General features: G+C 47.2%; 6 protein-coding genes across 6 annotated transcripts; 2 read left to right on the plus strand and 4 right to left on the minus strand.

Annotated features, from left to right (window-relative positions):
- Positions 1–10: 10 nt before the first annotated feature.
- Positions 11–2,462, minus strand: N7447_006436 (Transcription factor; the record flags this gene model as incomplete). The annotated part of the gene is made up of 3 exons (XM_057230698.1): positions 11–1,103; positions 1,155–2,268; positions 2,396–2,462. The coding sequence occupies 3 exons, from the start codon at positions 2,460–2,462 to the stop codon at positions 11–13; spliced, it is 2,274 nt and encodes a 757-aa protein (XP_057085788.1).
- A 3,020-nt stretch (positions 2,463–5,482) lies between these two features.
- Positions 5,483–8,019, plus strand: N7447_006437 (Multicopper oxidase type 2; the record flags this gene model as incomplete). Its single annotated transcript, XM_057230699.1, has 12 exons — positions 5,483–5,736; positions 5,786–5,896; positions 6,068–6,238; positions 6,288–6,413; positions 6,470–6,657; positions 6,727–6,797; positions 6,873–7,394; positions 7,462–7,555; positions 7,615–7,674; positions 7,764–7,777; positions 7,831–7,880; positions 7,935–8,019. 12 exons carry the CDS (start codon positions 5,483–5,485, stop codon positions 8,017–8,019), a joined length of 1,746 nt encoding a protein of 581 aa, XP_057085789.1.
- A 198-nt stretch (positions 8,020–8,217) lies between these two features.
- Positions 8,218–9,475, minus strand: N7447_006438 (Gfo/Idh/MocA family protein; the record flags this gene model as incomplete). Its single annotated transcript, XM_057230700.1, has 3 exons — positions 8,218–8,599; positions 8,658–9,383; positions 9,438–9,475. The coding sequence occupies 3 exons, from the start codon at positions 9,473–9,475 to the stop codon at positions 8,218–8,220; spliced, it is 1,146 nt and encodes a 381-aa protein (XP_057085790.1).
- Positions 9,476–10,141: 666 nt separating this feature from the next.
- On the minus strand, positions 10,142–11,134 carry N7447_006439 (nuclear transcription factor Y subunit beta; the record flags this gene model as incomplete). The annotated part of the gene is made up of 4 exons (XM_057230701.1): positions 10,142–10,378; positions 10,484–10,611; positions 10,667–10,777; positions 10,981–11,134. 4 exons carry the CDS (start codon positions 11,132–11,134, stop codon positions 10,142–10,144), a joined length of 630 nt encoding a protein of 209 aa, XP_057085791.1.
- A 1,433-nt stretch (positions 11,135–12,567) lies between these two features.
- On the minus strand, positions 12,568–13,272 carry N7447_006440 (putative prefoldin subunit 2; the record flags this gene model as incomplete). Its single annotated transcript, XM_057230702.1, has 4 exons — positions 13,181–13,272; positions 13,021–13,111; positions 12,697–12,889; positions 12,568–12,600 (listed from the first exon to the last, which is right to left on the minus strand). The coding sequence occupies exons 1-4, from the start codon at positions 13,218–13,220 to the stop codon at positions 12,568–12,570; spliced, it is 357 nt and encodes a 118-aa protein (XP_057085792.1). The 5' UTR covers positions 13,221–13,272.
- Positions 13,273–13,869: 597 nt separating this feature from the next.
- Positions 13,870–16,767, plus strand: N7447_006441 (putative mRNA splicing factor RNA helicase (Prp16); the record flags this gene model as incomplete). Its single annotated transcript, XM_057230703.1, has 3 exons — positions 13,870–14,725; positions 14,780–16,320; positions 16,387–16,767. 3 exons carry the CDS (start codon positions 13,870–13,872, stop codon positions 16,765–16,767), a joined length of 2,778 nt encoding a protein of 925 aa, XP_057085793.1.
- Positions 16,768–17,040: the final 273 nt, after the last annotated feature.

The following is a 17,040-nucleotide window of genomic DNA, read 5'->3' on the forward strand; positions in this document are numbered from 1 at the left end:
CGAGTCAAAGCTAACTATGTATCCATCCTCCATCGTGAATGAGATCTGCCATTGGGGCATCCTGCCAGTAGATCTGCCGCCATTCATCTTCAAGCTCAAGCAGACCTTCACTTCCCACGGGAGGAGGTAGGTCTACATCACCGAAGGAGAATAGCTGTCTCCAGTCCGGATAATCGCGGGCTGGCTCAATAGAATCCACTTGCATGCTGCTTGAGAAAGGATCATTCCTTTCCAGAGGGCCAACATTAAGCCTAAGAGGCGCAATCCAATTATTAAATTGGGGAGCGTTGGGTTGTGGTGAGAGGGTTGTTTGGAGAGGGGTCGATTCGGGTGTGGGCACACCGAAGGAGAGTGGTCCGGGGGTATGCATGGTAATTGATGGAACAGGAGAGGCAATGGGCATCTTGTGCGCATGATGAGCGTCGCCGAACTGTTTCGGTCGTTCCGTGGTTGCCAGTCGAAGATCCTCTTGCAGACGTTTGGAGTCCTCGAAGAGTCGCAGGATTGTGCCAGCATGAACCCAGTATTGAGCTAACTCGCGCAGCGAGTAAGAGGCGGAATCGAAGCGGCGTAAGGCATTGATGGCAAGAACTGGATTGGAGAAGCGGAGCTCCACTCGGACTTGGATCATGGCCGTGAAGAGGGTGTGAACGCCAGTGTACCAAAGGTACTTCAAGCGCTCATGCATCCTGAGCTCCTCGAATATTGAGGCTATAACCCCGGCAGCTGCACTGCAAATTTCTGCGTCGTGAGGGCCATAGTCATCGGAATAAGCCGAAGCTCTGGGATGAGGCCGATGCAGCAGAATGAGGAAGTTGTTGTAGGTCAAATGGAGCATGGCGGACCAAGGGTCCATATCAGATGCGCGAAGCCGAAGATTATCAGGAAGTTTCAGAGACCAGGTTGCCAGTGATCCGTCGGCTTCTTGAAGAACGGCCTTTCGCCGTTCTTCACTCGCCCGAAGTCCAAATCGATCGCGAATTAGATACGAGATCATCGTACAAAGTTCGGTGAAATGCATCACGTATTCTGCTTGCACAAGAGGACCACAATTCTCAAAATCGGCGGGTGTCAAAGGAGACACGTCGGAATCGTCCAGGTTGCTAAATTGAAAATTAGTATTTGCTGCAAGTTGGCCGTTTGGAATAACTTACATCGCTTGAGGTCGGCCATATGACAGGGAAATCAACACATCAAATTGTATCAGAATGAACCAAACTCTCCGCCACATCCGCCGATCGCGAGTCACGAAGCTACTGGATACGGGATTACGGTGCATTCCAAGCCCGGTGGCGATACGTGCAGCGGCCCCAACCCAAAAGTGAGCATCTGCAGCAACATCATCATCTGCGCTATCCGAATGCCACGTCAAAAGAAGGGCCGCTTGAACAAGAATGTCGCGATTTCGCTCGATGCGATTGTCAAACAGATACTTGGTGCGGCGGAAGAAAATTTCTTTAAGAGCGTCTCGCTCTACTTTTGTACGAGAAACATGTGCCCCAACCAGCAAAATTGCTTGAAGAAGTAAAACTGGTGGAGGATCTGCAGGATCTCTATTCCGGTATTGGGTCATGAATAGATCTTCGTCGATGATAGGGTACCCAGGGTTGACATATGTGAAATAAGCCTGGACCAATTCATCTGCGAGAGCCGGTTCTGGAAGTGTTAGAGCATCCATGAGAAGTTGATCATGGCCCGTCTTCATTTGACGTCGTGGGATTTCGTTGCTCGCAAAATGGTATACATCGTCATCTTGTTCTCGTTGTTGTCGAATCAAGAATGACATGTTCGAAAGTTCGTGTCCAACATAAAAGGCGCGCACGCCTCTTTGAATCTCTCTTCTGCCGGATTCCTCTTCATCTATTAATTTAACGAGATGTTGCTCCATCTCCGAGTGTGCCTCGTGGGCATGCGCCATATCAGGGCCGTGGCGGCCAAATGTCTCCGATCCCGTACCTTGCTGGAATCCATGTTGCGGAAGGCCTCCAGATATTGGTGTAGCATGGCCGCTCTGGAATGCAGTTGGAAAACTTGGTGGTAGGGGTATCCCCGCTGGAAGAGCAGGGTTTGAAGTGGGATCGGATGTGGGTAGAGGCCGAGATCGGATCGGAACGGGGTCTAGGATTGAGCGTACTGCAAGACGCTTTTTCTTTTCGTGTATGCGACAGTCCGTCTTTCCGGAGGCACGACAGTTAGTGCAGGGTGTCCCGACGGTACGGGCATCGCAGCGAACCTTGCGCCGGTGACAGTGGACACAAGCTGCGGAGCCTAAGAGTTTTTTTGAGTCACCGGTCAGCGAGTCTGATCGCGCAAAAAGAACCGATAACCGGAAAAGGATACAAGACACCACAAATCAAGATGCACAACGATCCAGGCAGGGGGCACAAGCGCTTACCTTGTTTGCGCTTGCTCACCCCATCCACCGGGAGCGGCGAGGGGGCGTTATCGTTGACGGAGGACATGGCAGGAGTACCATTGACATCATTCGTCTAAATCGGCCACGATTCTGCATTATTCGAGTCGCTAACTCCAGTCACTTCACGGCATGGCGAACTCCGAAATGATTGCCGAGGATAAATACAACAAACAAAATAAAGAAACAAAAAAGTCGGGAAGTTGAGGGAACTGCGGGATCGGGCTGGACGCTCACGTGGATGCGGAGAAGGCGATTATGTAAAAGCATCCAAAATCGTATCACGAGGTCATATATCCCTCGCAAGTTGCATAGGATTTGATGTATCGTCTCCGTCAAAGATGTCTTCATCTGCTCTTACATCAAGGGCGCTCTAGTCTCTCTTTGGTGGGATGGTGTTTACAATTCCCTATTTTAATCTAAATTTGCTTGTCTAAGCTTAGACTGCTGTATGTATTATATTCATATTTATAGCATTTTATTTCCTTTTTATGTATACACTAGTCAGTATGGCCGAGTGGTTAAGGCGCAGCACTCGAATATAAACATCCGATATGCTGTTCATTCGTGAGCCTAGGTTCGAGTCCTAGTGCTGACGTGTAAATTTTTTTGGTTATTTTTATTTTAAAAGCATTTGCGAAGCATAACTAACGCCAAGGCCAGACGCCACTTTAGACCGCTTTTGACACCGCTCTATACCAATTAATCCACCATACTTACTAATAACGAATTTCCCTCCTTACTACGAAGTTCGTTATTTCACACTTCCCCCTATACAACAATAGAGTTCGTTAGATCGCTGGAGGCTTAGTTAACATTCTTCACCAATTGAGATGTCTTGCTGATCGATCTTTTCTTAAAGTTCGATCCACCTCGTCGAAGGTCGCTCTCCGAGAGTAGCGGTAACTCCGGCCCTCCTCTCGAGGTGAAAATCAGTCAATCATAAGGCTTTTGTATGAATGAATAATACAAGGAGTTTCTATGGGTATATAGGAGCTATAAATATAGAGGTGAAGCGATTAGAAGCTTCCTTGGTGTGTGAATCCATAGATAACCCAGATATACATATATATATTTAATGTATGGGAACTGGAATTTACAAAAACCCTTTCACGAATATTTGCTCGAGTCTCAATTGATTTGTTATGATCTGGGCTTACTATAGCTTACGATTAAGCACATCAGCATCAACTCTAAAAACGCCCGTGGTCGCTAGTTATGCCGCTTCCTAAGCACTATTATATATTTGAATACTGGCTTAAATCAGTACGCTATTCGTCAGTATGGCCGAGTGGTTAAGGCGCAGCACTCGAATATAAACATCCGATATGCTGTTCATTCGTGAACCTAGGTTCGAGTCCTAGTGCTGACGTTTTTTTTATACTACGTTTATTTTTGAAACATTATCAGTATTGCCACAATGACTAGCAAAAGTTTTAGCACCCCAGGTTCCGCTGGCTAAAGATCCAACAACAATTAAAGAGGCGGCAGAAGAATGGTGTTAAAACTTTTGCGGAGTGACGCGGGCGTAGATGCTGGATTGGTTTATACACTCAGTACTCCCTCCGTAGATAACAAAGACTTTATAAACAAATATAGTGGTTTAGAGAGTTACCTTTTGACATAACCAACTGGTTAGGTGTGTTAATAGCTTTATTGAGTTTAGTAACTGTACCTTTATAGGATTATTCTCCAAAAATTCCATTCATATATAATCTTCTTATGGTCAATTCAATTCTGCTTATCATTATGTATATCCTGGATTACAGGTTTTCACTACGATCTATTCAGCTAACATTTTGTATTTAGGACCCACGGAGTATGGAAATATATGGTAGAGAGTTAGGGCCTAGTATTAAGTTGCTATTACGCTTAGAAGCAAGACTAATCTACCGTCCAAAACGGCAGTATCAATAAGCTATCTATGTACATGGTCCATTTTGCTAGCCGCAAGGGTATATATAGGACGTCGTTCCCTGGGTAACAGAGTTGTCCTTTTAAACATTCAAGTTCCTATGTATTATTTATACATACTAACACCAAAAAAGATTGAAACCCAACAGCCACGCCCCCGAAGGAATAACATAAGGAAAAAGGGGAATTCCATTCCACCCCAATGTTACGGGATAACCACCCCCCCACGCTGCCAAGGTAGACAAGGTATAATTTTCTTATAACTAATGGTACATGTACTTATACAGCTACATAGAGTGGGTCCCGTCACCTATTCGTGCGCCACCTACCCCGTATATGTGCCCTAATTTGAACGGAAGATCTGTGAGACTCGTACGGAGCATATCAGCTCCAATGCCTTATATTTTCATGAACGTTACCATTGACCACTGGGATGGAAGCCCAGGAATTTTAAGGGGCCCATGATGAGTGAGACCTTCACATCCGATAGTATCATGTACAGAGTGTTTTAACAATCAATAGATCGTCTTTCTTTTTACGCCGCACGGACTTTACGCCAACTCAGCTCTTGGCTAAGATTTGATTTGGCATTCGAGATCTCAATAATTTGAAAATAATTCGATTCCCGTACCCCCTATCCCTTGTTTGCTCTAATTGCGAAGGGAGCATATATTCTCTTTATAAGGTTCCCTCAACTGAAGACTTCGGTATGTATGGAGTAGCATTAACCAAAAAAGGTCCAGAGCTCAGCTGAGTGTCTCGAGACAGTAATGGGTCCAGATTATTCCCAAAAATAGGCACCCAAGGGCTAAACACCCTGTCGGACGGAGCCTCTCACTCCCGGCCAATTACCCCTGGACAACACCTCAGTGATCTGCATAAATGAATACGAGAAGAGATACGTAGGATCCACGGATACACACCTACGGAGTACACGGACAAAGGATTATGGCTTCGTTGAACTGCTCTTTAAAACTTGCGAATATCCATCCCCCTGCATCATCCACCGCGCTACGGCTGAAGTATATTGTAGTACGTAAAATCCCACACCTCCCTTGTATAGGTCCCTAACATTCGAACGTATTCATTGTAACTTCGGTTCTGAACATAATTTTTTATGTGTGTGTAGCATCAAGGGTCCCCATCCCGATAAATATGAAGCCGTCTATTCTGTTTTGTTTCATCGGACTAGGTGCTGCTTTACATTTTGCTCCACCTCGCCCGACAAAAAAGTTCGAGCTCAACTTAACTTGGGGCACTGAGGCCCCCGATGGAGTTGAGCGCCAACAAGCCTTGATTAATGGGCAGTTCCCCGGGCCCCCTCTCATATTTGACGAGGGCGACAATGTGGAGGTGACAGTGAACAATTTCCTGCCATTTAACACCACCATGCATTGGCATGGCATTGAGTGAGTCTTCTTGGAAAATAACTTGGCTCACCACTAAGACAAAGGAAAGGCAACAAGGAACATCATGGTCAGATGGTGTGCCAGGAGTCTCGCAGAGGCTTATTGCCCCTGGCGGAAGATTTGTTTCCAAATTCACTGCTACGCAATACGGAACATACTGGTAAGTCGATCCTCCTAGTAATGAGTTCTAGATTGCTTACATTTTGAAGGTATCATTCGCATTGCGCAGGGCAAATAATGGATGGCTTGTACGGGTCGATTTATATCAGGTTTGCTCATACCCGCATGGAATCTACCTATTTGCGCAGGAAGCTGAGTACTTATGACCCAGGCCGCGAGACATTGCCGCAAACCTGGCTAGTATGATATCAGATGACACACGGGCACATTTTCAAATTAATAATGCCATCCGCGACCCCAAATTGATGATGATTTCCGATTGGTTTCACAATACATCAGAAGAGCTCCGGGATATTGCAGTTTCTGCAAACCTTGATACACTGTAAGTTTTATAGAGGTATTGTGAGAAAATGGGCTCATGACAATTCCAGATGTGCGGATTCTATCTTGATCAATGGCAAAGGTAGAGTGCACTGCATCGACTCTGCCTATTTGACCTCGTTGACTCCTGCCCCATTGACCCCCCTGCTCCAGGGTATGAACTACACAGCGAAAGGGTATGTGATAACTCTCAAAGTGCTGATCAGAAAGCTGACGTTGAGTTCAACATAAGATGTCTCCCAGTTGGTAATACCTATGCTCAAACAACATCTTCTCAGCATAACTACACCGCAATCCCACCATCCATGTTTGATAAATGCATTGCTACAGAGACTATGGAGGAAGTGGTCAAAGTTGATACCCGGAAAGGCTGGGTAAGCCTAAATCTTATCGGTTCGGCATCGATCTCCGTCCCAACAGGTATGCTTATTGTTGTGCTTTGCTAGATTACGAGAGGAGAAAGCTAAACCTGTTCGCTAATAAATACAGTCTCTATTAACAATCATTCTCTGTGGGTATACGAAGTCGATGGCCGATACATTGTACCCACCAAAGTTGATGTAGGATACTATACCCGCCTCACGAGATACACTGCAAAGTTATGAGCATTGCACTGACAAAGAATCATTTACTAGGCACTGACACTCAGTAACGGTGGCCGCTACTCCGTTCTAGTTCAGTTGAATAATACGCCAGGTAACTACCTCATAACAGCAGCCAATGCAGGACTCAACCAGAAGGTTGCTGGATACGGCACTCTCTCCTATCTCAACGGTGATCCCTCCGTCGTGGGAAAACCATCAATCAACTACGGCGGAAACAATATGAGTACAGATGTTATTATATTTGACGAAAATAAGATTAAACCACTTATCCCGAGTCGACCTAGCGAAGAAGCGGATCAAACATACCTGCTCACTATTGGCCGTATTGAAAAAGCCTGGAAATGGTCCCTCAACGGAGATCATTCCTACAGTCTGTCTCTGGAGTCAGAGAAGCCGATGTTATGGGACCCTCAATCATACGCGGACAGTGACCTGGTTATCGCAACGAAAAACGACACCTGGGTGGATATCGTTTTCGCGGTATTTGGGAACGCATCGACTCTCCAACCTGGTCATCCGATTCACAAGCACTCAAACTTGGTTTATATTCTCGTGAGTTACTTTAAGCCCACCCTTCGAGTATGAATTTCATTGTACGGACTCTGATTTGCGTGCTTAGGGTGCCGGCATGGGCGAGTTCAAGTGGAATTCTGTCGCAGAGGCTCAACAGGAAATCCCAGAAATGTTTAATATGGTTGACCCTCCAATGAGAGGTATGACACACAGAGCTTTCCTGGTAATTATTCTAGTGCTGAACTTATGGATGGAATAGATACATTCACAACACTTCCTGCCTTGCTAAGTCCAAGCTGGTTGGCAGTTCGCTATCATGGTAAGTCTTCCACTCAGTTTCTCCTCTCTTCACTCTTCTTCTTTCCCCTTTTTTTTCGGAAACCCAAGAGGTTAACATGTGTTTGATAGTGCAAAATCCGGGGGTAAGAGACCAATCCATGTATAAAACTTCTCACGGTCTTCACTAACTAGCCAGGCCTTCTTCCTCCACTGCCACATCGACCCGCACCTCACTGGAGGCATGGCGTAAGTTACCGGCATCTTGATATTATTTACAACATATGTTAACCAAACTTGCAGACTTGCAATTTTAGACGGCATAGATGTGTGGCCTAGCATTCCTGCGCAGTATGGCCCAAAAGGTCATTGGGGGAAAGCCACCTGACCAAATGACAACAGTACTGATGAATGTGAGGAATATAATGGGAATAAAGTACTTCTGAGCTCGGTTATATATGTTGACTCCATATGAGGGTCTCAGATTGAAGACCGTTTGATCTCAAGCTACCGGACGATAACGTTTTGATTTAATTTTGATATCCTTCCATGACAATGCTTCTACACAAAAGTATGCATAGCATGACTAGTTCCGAACAGCCTTGTTAAGTCTAGCTTGTCCTTCCAAACCTGCCTTCATAATCATACCGAAGATCTCGAGGTCCTTCCTAGCATCCTCTGAGGTGGTTTTAGCAGGCTTACCCTCAACAACAAATGCATAAAGCTCCTTCATTTCCAAAGTATAAGCATCCTCGTAAGTCTTCCGAACCACAGACTCCCGGAAGGAGCCATCTTCCAACTTCTCACGAACGTGCATAGTGGTAGGCAAGCCCTTAACGTAAGGCGAGTCAAAACAGATCTTGACGGTCTTCTTCTCACCAAAGACCTCAATCGATGCGTCGAAACGGGGGACATTATCAATCCCAGACTCATAAGAGACAGCAAAAGAAGGATATTGGAAGAGGGCACTGGAAAAAAAAAATCAGCATACAGACAAGAACCACAGATATGGAATTCACAACTTACCTCCAGAACGGCGGCCCGCTCGCAGAGCATAAAGAAGCACCAAGCACAGCCGTCGGCATACCAAGAGTCTCTCTCATCGCACTAAGATCATGCGACCCAAGACTTCCCAGATTCCGCCACTGAGCAGCAGTATCAGACGTAACCGGAATCCCCAATTCCCTCGTCAAAGCCTGTTCAAGGAACTCATTCGTCTTGCTAGACAATTCCTTCGAATCCTCCGCTCTATAATCAGAGAAAACCTTTGGAAACGTGCCGGACTGACCCACAAAGTCCGAGTTGGGGCCGACGATATCTCGCACCCGCGCATAGCACACTTGATCAAAGCTTCCTATTTCCTTGACGGCGTCGATGAACCCACTTGCATACCGTCGCATATATCCCACCATCACCTTTCCAGATGTTTGCTTCTCGAGCTCAATGAGCTGGTCCGCGTCTTGCAGAGACAGAGCCATGGGTTTCTCGATGAAGACGACTTTGTCATGTTTCAGGCCCAGTAGCGCGTGCGGAATGTGGAAGGCATCGCTGTTGGCTATCATGACGATGTCCACGTCCGGAGAGGCGCAGAGCTCCTCTGCCTTGCAGGTTGTCTTGGGGGTGCCCCCGATGACCTTTTTGGAACAGTGCTCGAGTGCATTGTCGGAGACGTCACAGAGGTACGTGACTTGGAAGTAATCTGAGAGGAACCCGAGAGTTGGAATATGGGCAACTTGGGTGATTTCGCCACATCTGGGTAGAATATTAGTATCATTGTATAGGGATCTTTGCCAATGGGCTTCATACCCAATTATTCCCACGCGAAGGATCCTGTTGCCGCTCATCTTGAATATGTGAGGTGCTTCTCAGCTTCCCCAATGACGTGATAGTTGAAGAATCTTGAGCTTCCAAGGTTGAAAGCTGATTCTAACAAAATCTCACGATACAAGATAATTTGTGCAGGTAGACAATAAGTATACCAGGTCGTTAAATGGGCTGAGTCGTGAGTATGCTGGGTAAATTGAATTGATGGAGCGCTCTCTGATGCCCCGCGAGGTGGAACAGCCCCGCTGAACTTCGGTCTCAGGTGCCTTTGCATTTGCACCTTTGGCTGAATACGAGAACAACTTAAGATCTTACAAAAGAAGGCACGTAGGGGAGAATAATTGTATTTACTCCAACATTGGAATGTACAGATTGTAGACTCTCACAACTGTCGTAGATACGGATGTCCTTATTCCTATAATTCGCCGCAAAACTCCGAAATCAAACTACAAAGCCCGATGAAAATCCTAATCTGTCGAAATCAAACGAAAAAGCCATGCCGTTAAACCCCTCTACTCCCGCGAACACATCGACCAGCCGAGAGACCGTTCCAGATGAACACCAAAGAAAGAAGCAGAAGATGCCTTTATGTACGCTTTGATTGGATCTGCCATGTCAGTGGTATCGAGGACATGCGTCCTGTATCGAAATCGGGTATCCTTCCGCCAACTCCTTCACCTCGTACCTTAGTATGACTCGCCGCCCGCACCGTTGTGAGGCTGACCGACCATGGAGGGATAGCCGTAGGCGGAGGTGTCTTGCTCGGATGGGTCAAGGCTGGGGTTCATCATGGGATTTGCGCCTTCGGCATCGGGGAATCCTGTGGGACGAGCAGGACCAGGTCCACCGGGGCCACCGACAGGTCCTCCGGCTCCATAGCCAGCGCTTGGGGGTCTTTGGTTTTCGCCACGGGCAGATTGAGTCTGGGGGTTGAATTTAGTATTTTGGACCTAACAACTGCTCGAGGCTCGGTCCGGGAATCCTGGAAAGGAATCCTGGGCTGCGTTCTGGGGTTCGGGTGACCCTACCTCGCGATATTTGGATAGGTAGATCTTGAGGGCTTCGGCGTAGTTCTCAAATCCAAGCGATGTCATGGCGAATAGAATGTCTTCGCCGTTGACTGTCTTGCGCTTCTCTTGCTGGCATTTCTCCGAGGCTGCGCATATAGCGGATTAGTATATCTCGTAGCTTGAAGTAAGAAACAGACTCACCTTCACTTGTGATGAATGAGATGAACTCGCTCACACATTCCTGCATGCATTCCTTTGCTTCTTTCGCAATCTTTGCATTTTCAGGAAGGGCCAACTTCATAATACGAGCCACTAAATAAGATGTTAACAGGAGACATTGCGTGGTCTCAAATTGAGGGGTAATGAGAAGGGGGTGGATATATGAGCTTTGCGACCGATACAGGAAAAGACATATAAGATGAAAAGGAACTTTGTACAGTTTAGACCAATGCGGGGGAAACATAAAGGCAAGGTACGTGCAAATCGGAACAAAAGACCAAATGCATGCGACATACCATTTGCAATCGGAAGCCACCGATCTTGCTCCTTCACCTCGAACTCGCCCTGGTGTCCCTGCACGTCGTGATGGTCCTTGTCCATGTGCTCTTGTTCTTCTCCCGACTGCGCTTCGGGATCAAGTTCAGGGTCCTTTGAAGGAGAGTTCGACATGGTTATGAGTGGTTTGGAATACGCGGTGGATCCTCGGCTTGGGCGTCAATGCTTGTGTTTCGCGTGTTCTGTCAGACCACGTCAGATCATGCGCGATCGCCTCCGTTTCAGGCGCAATATCGCGCCAAAAGTAGACAGGGTTATATTGGCTGGGTACGAACTTTCAGCTTATGGATTCAGCCTAGGGGAGTTGGTGATAATGTAGGATACTCTGTTACATGCGCGCACCAATTAGCCTCGTCTCGGAAACAGTAGGGCTCTAAAGATAAGGGGATTCTTTAGTATAGAACGCGATCACGTACTCGTACCAAATATGCGCAAAAAGTCAGGGCTGAATTTGGTGAAGCTGAGAACGCGTAGTCGTGCCCGGACCTCGGGAAAGGTGGGTCAGATTGGGGAGAGCCCAACTTTCCAAATCTAGAGATGGGAGTTGTAGATGTATTCTGATTCGTCTCTGATCAAACTAAAGTTAAGGTGGAAAGATGATCTGGGGAGGTCAATTGACGAACCAGAAGTCCTGGCAGATCAACCACTTTGGTCATCAACGTCACTTTGTTAAGGGGCAACTTTTGGAGAGCAGTAAAACATCAACTTTTTTTTTTTGAAATGATCAGGTAGAGGTAGACAAAGAGGAAGGTAATCACCGAAAAGGCTACTTTTACCTTCTTCACCAGGATAGCCCTGGTGGCCTTGGAGGATGTGATTCAGTACCTATGTAGCTTTCAACATAATACCCTTTATTGGTTTTTTTCTTACTTTTTACTTTCTTATTTATCACTTTTCAAAGATATTTTAATTAGATCAAAGTAATATTCAAAACCATTACCCATCAATGTTATGACGTCCTAGTTGGTGCGACTGTAACCATCATAGATCTATAGAAGCTGGGATCAAAACAGATTCAGTCCTGGTGATCCTCATGTCCTTTTTTGGTATTGAATTTCCATTGCACATCCACCTTCATAAGGTAGGTTCTTCAGGGCCCAATATAATATAATGCCTTGGTCATTTGATGCCAAGTCAGGCATCATGCCTTGCATCCTCGGTACGCGTAAATACCTACCTCGATGTACATGGGCATGTCTAGTTTTGTACAAGTCTTAAGGTGACCAGATGGAGGGCCTAAATTAGGCATCAACTGCGGCCTTTCTTCAACTTATTAGGCTGATATATGCAATCTCAAGACTTTGCCGTCTGATGACATTATCGAGGTCCGAGACCCCCAGCTGAAACATCCACGATTCAGAACTTATGGGTATATATTTTTTTTTACTATGATAAGGAGCTCATCTTGCAAGTTTGACACCGAAGCACAAATCAACGCTGCATTATGTCTAGTCTTTTGCCGTTCCCAGTAACGCCGATGCGCTTGCACTCAGATAGCACCACCCGGGAACACATAAATTGAAAATATACAGAGAAAAGGAATGCCACTAAGGCTGCACAACTTGGATGTTGTTCTTCTTCTGCAAAGGGGAGATTAAGGTCAGCACTGCCCGTATCAAGTTCCGAAAATATGGTTTCAGGCTGAGGAACGACCATGAAACAGGAGAGGCGCTTACCTTCCAGGCATCCAGTTCACTCTGCTTTGACTTATACTGCTTGAGCATGTCCTCCAATACTTGCTTCAACCCATCCGAGTTGGTCTTGAGTGTAGGAAGAACATCTTTGACAGTGCGCTCAACTAAAACGCCATTCACCATGCGGAAACATTTGCGGTCTGCGGCGAGAGGGTCGAGGGTTTCAATCACAAGTCTAAAAAAGATAGATGTTAGCATTATCCGTATTCGTTGAGACACCGTTGGTTGTGCTCGTGGTGTAGCCCCCGATCCAACCACAGCAAGATCCCGTATGCTGTGACGGCGTATAACACTGTAATGACTCACTTATGTTCTTCTGCCTCCTGCTCAATATCACCAATCTTTTGTGCTAATTGCTGGAGGGTGTTCTTGAAGTTGGTGTATTGGTACTGGAGCTCTGGATTGAGGGGTTTGCATCAGCTCTGGTGAATCCCTAGGGTTTGTAGGGACAATAGGACAAGCATACCCTGCTGCTTCTTGGGGTCAATCTGTTTCTGGCTAGACATGATGGCTGTTTGTCACGGTGTGGTCGGCACGAGGAAGCTCGAGAAATTGAGATGACGATGCGGGGCGATCGCTTTTTGGTGTTGGCGGAGGCCACTACTATAGAACTTTTTGAAGCGACTTATACCCCATACACAAGTTAATTTAGCGCTAAATCCCACGTGTGTCTACATGTATTCTCAAATGAACTTCAGGATATTCGATTTAATTATTGATTTAGCTCCATACTGCCAATTATATGCTCTTCATGAAGTAAATCACAAGCCACGTGACTGATATCGCAGTTTGCAATGTTTGATTGCGATAGTGAGAGGTGATCAACTTGACTCCACCACTGTACTCTGCAATATAAAGACAAGATCGCTTTGGATTGGCAAGGCTCCTAAGAAGCTAGCTTCTTGAGGAATAGAGACTAATTCCTGCTGACATTGTCTTTTTGGCAGACTACTTGGGTAGAAACTGACTGCCAGAGCGGTGGTTTTCTTCTGGCAATAAAGGGCGGTAAGATTGCACTAGCCAGTAGATAGGAAAGAGGTTCGCCTTGGGCGGGGATTCTCTTCTTGATAAACTCAACCTCACGCAGACCAGACCGGGTCGTATATTGCGAATAACCCAAGTCCGAACCCCGGCTTGCAAGCCCGGCCGAACGACATGTCTCGCAACGATATGGGCCCTCCGGCCAAAAAGCACAAGGGCTTTGGACATCTCCCTCCAGGTCTACGCGACGCAAAACGGAGAGACATTGACAATTGGGAGACCAATCGAATGCTCACCTCTGGTGTAGCACAGCGACGAGATCACGATGGTGACTTCATGCCCGAAGATGAAGAGGCGACTCGAGTGCATTTGCTCGTCCACGACCTTCGGCCGCCTTTCCTCGATGGCCGCACGATCTTTACGAAACAGCTGGATCCAATCTCCGCTGTTCGGGATCCACAGAGCGACATGGCGGTATTCAGTCGAAAAGGAAGCAGGGTCGTTAATGAGCGCCGACAGCAGCGTGAACGACAAAAGCAAGCACAGGAGGCGACAAATATGGCCGGCACAGCTCTCGGGAACTTCATGGGTGTCAAAGACGACGATGGAGACAGCGCAGTCGCTATGCCTGTCGAGGAAACCTACAAAGGAGGAGGAAACAAATTCGCCAAACATATGAAGAAAGACGCTGGCGGCTCCAGCGCTTTCAGCAGCAGTAAGACGATGCGTGAACAGAGAGAATATCTGCCCGCCTTTGCGGTGCGCGAAGATCTAATGAGAGTCATCCGTGATAACCAAGTTGTGGTTGTTGTCGGAGAGACTGGATCTGGCAAGACCACCCAGTTAACTCAATTCTTACACGAAGAGGGCTACTCTAAGTTCGGTATGATCGGATGCACGCAGCCTCGTCGTGTGGCTGCCATGAGTGTTGCGAAGCGTGTCAGTGAGGAGATGGATGTTGAACTCGGTGCACTCGTCGGATATGCTATCCGCTTCGAAGATTGTACGAGTGATGAGACGGTGATCAAATGTGAGTTTCTACTTTTTCGATTTGGTTTGATCATATAGCTAATCTATATACTAGACATGACGGATGGTGTATTACTGCGAGAATGTCTCACTCAAAATGATCTCGACAAATACTCGTGCATCATTATGGATGAGGCACACGAACGATCTCTAAATACTGACGTCTTGATGGGTCTTCTCATAAAAGTTCTGGCCCGGCGCAGGGATCTGAAATTGATCGTGACCTCAGCAACAATGAACTCCGACCGATTTGCGCGCTTCTTTGGCGGTGCCGCAGAATTTGTCATTCCTGGCAGAACATTCCCTGTTGATCTTCACTACTCACGCACACCTTGTGAGGATTACGTTGATAGCGCGGTCAAACAGATTTTGGCTATTCATGTATCCCAGGGCGCGGGTGATATTCTTGTCTTCATGACTGGACAAGAAGATATTGAGGCAACCTGCGAGCTGGTAGAAGAACGGCTGAAGCAGCTGAATGATCCGCCGAAACTCAGCGTCTTACCCATCTACAGTTCATTGCCGGCCGAGCAACAGGCAAAGATCTTCGAGAAGGCCGCTCCGGGTGTGCGCAAAGTAATCGTGGCTACGAACATTGCTGAGACAAGTCTGACGGTCGACGGTATCATGTTCGTTGTGGATGCAGGTTACTCAAAGCTGAAGGTGTACCAACCGCGCGTGGGTATGGATTCTCTCCAGGTAACCCCAATTTCTCAAGCCAATGCAAACCAGCGATCTGGGCGTGCTGGACGGACTGGGCCGGGCAAGGCCTATCGTCTATACACGGAGGCAGCCTACAAGAATGAGCTTTACATTCAAACGATCCCTGAGATCCAGCGAACCAGTCTTTCCAACACCATCCTTTTACTGAAATCCCTTAACGTGAAGGACCTTTTGGACTTTGACTTCATGGATCCTCCCCCACAAGAGACGATCACCACCTCTCTTTTCGAGCTCTGGTCCCTGGGTGCTCTAGACAACCTGGGCGGTCTTACATCTCTAGGACGTCGCATGACACCATTTCCCATGGATCCCCCTCTTGCCAAACTCATAATAATGGCCTCCGACGAATATGAATGCAGCGAGGAGATGACAACCATCGTTGCAATGCTTTCGGTTGCAAATGTCTTTTATCGTCCCAAAGAGCGACAAGAGGAAGCCGATTCAGCTCGCGAGAAATTCGTCGTTCCAGAATCCGACCACTTGACCCTTCTCAATGTTTATATTCAATGGAAAACCAACGGGTTTTCCGATGCCTGGTGCACGAAGCACTTCTTGAACGCAAGAACCCTCCGCCGTGCCCAGGAAGTCCGTGATCAACTTCTTGACATCATGAATAAACAAAAGATGCCCGTCATCAGTTGCGGCACAGACTGGGACACTATCCGCAAGTGCATATGTTCGGGCTACTACCACCAAGCCGCACGACAAAAGGGCATGGGCGAGTACATCAACCTCCGCACCAGCGTGACCATGGCGCTCCATCCCACAAGTGCCCTTTTCGGTCTCGGTTATGTGCCCGAGTTCGTCGTCTACCACGAGTTGATGCTGACTTCTAAGGAATACATGTCCGTTGTGACAGCTGTTGACCCTCACGTAAGTTGCCACTCCCCCATTTCCGCCTGTATGCCATCTAGTACTCAACTAACTCATTTCTCTTAGTGGCTCGCCGAACTCGGTGGTGTATACTACTCTGTCAAAGAAAAAGGCTACTCGCAGCGCGACCGCCGCGTGACCGAAATCGAGTTCAATAAGCGCATGGAAATCGAAGAGCAGATGGCAGCTGACCGTGAACGCGATGCTGCTGAGAAATTACGCGAGCAGGAACGCAACAACCCCATCCGCCGCAGAATGGAAATCGAGGTTGGTGGAAAGTCCGCCGTGCGTAAGCCTATTGTCAAGCCAGGGCGTAAGGTCGGCGGTTTGACTGCTTCATCTTCTTCTTCTTCCTCGCGGCCTGGAGCCAGCGGCGGAGGTGGAAGTGGTGCTGGAAGCAGTGTGGTTAAGAGGCCTACGGTGCCTCGGAGAGGACGTGCATTCTAGTCTTGCAGTGAAACATAACTGCATTGGGGACTTGAGTGCCCTGCTTGTACAACATCATTTCGTCTTTTAAATCCATCTACATAGATGGACCTTGCTCAATCGATACCCGCCATTGCGTTCTCGTCCTCTCATCTCTGAGTATGGCCTGCTCTACACCGGGGCTATCTCCGAACTAGGGTGATATGAATCGCATATTCTTGTCCAACAAGTGAATCTTGTAAGTAGATAGGTCAAATATGAACAACGTTTTTAACCTCGATAAAATACGAAGCG

The sequence above is a fragment of the Penicillium robsamsonii genome, assembly GCF_028829455.1.
Source record: "Penicillium robsamsonii strain IBT 29466 chromosome Unknown utg000003l_segment0_segment0, whole genome shotgun sequence".
In the NCBI taxonomy this organism is placed as follows: domain Eukaryota; kingdom Fungi; phylum Ascomycota; class Eurotiomycetes; order Eurotiales; family Aspergillaceae; genus Penicillium; species Penicillium robsamsonii.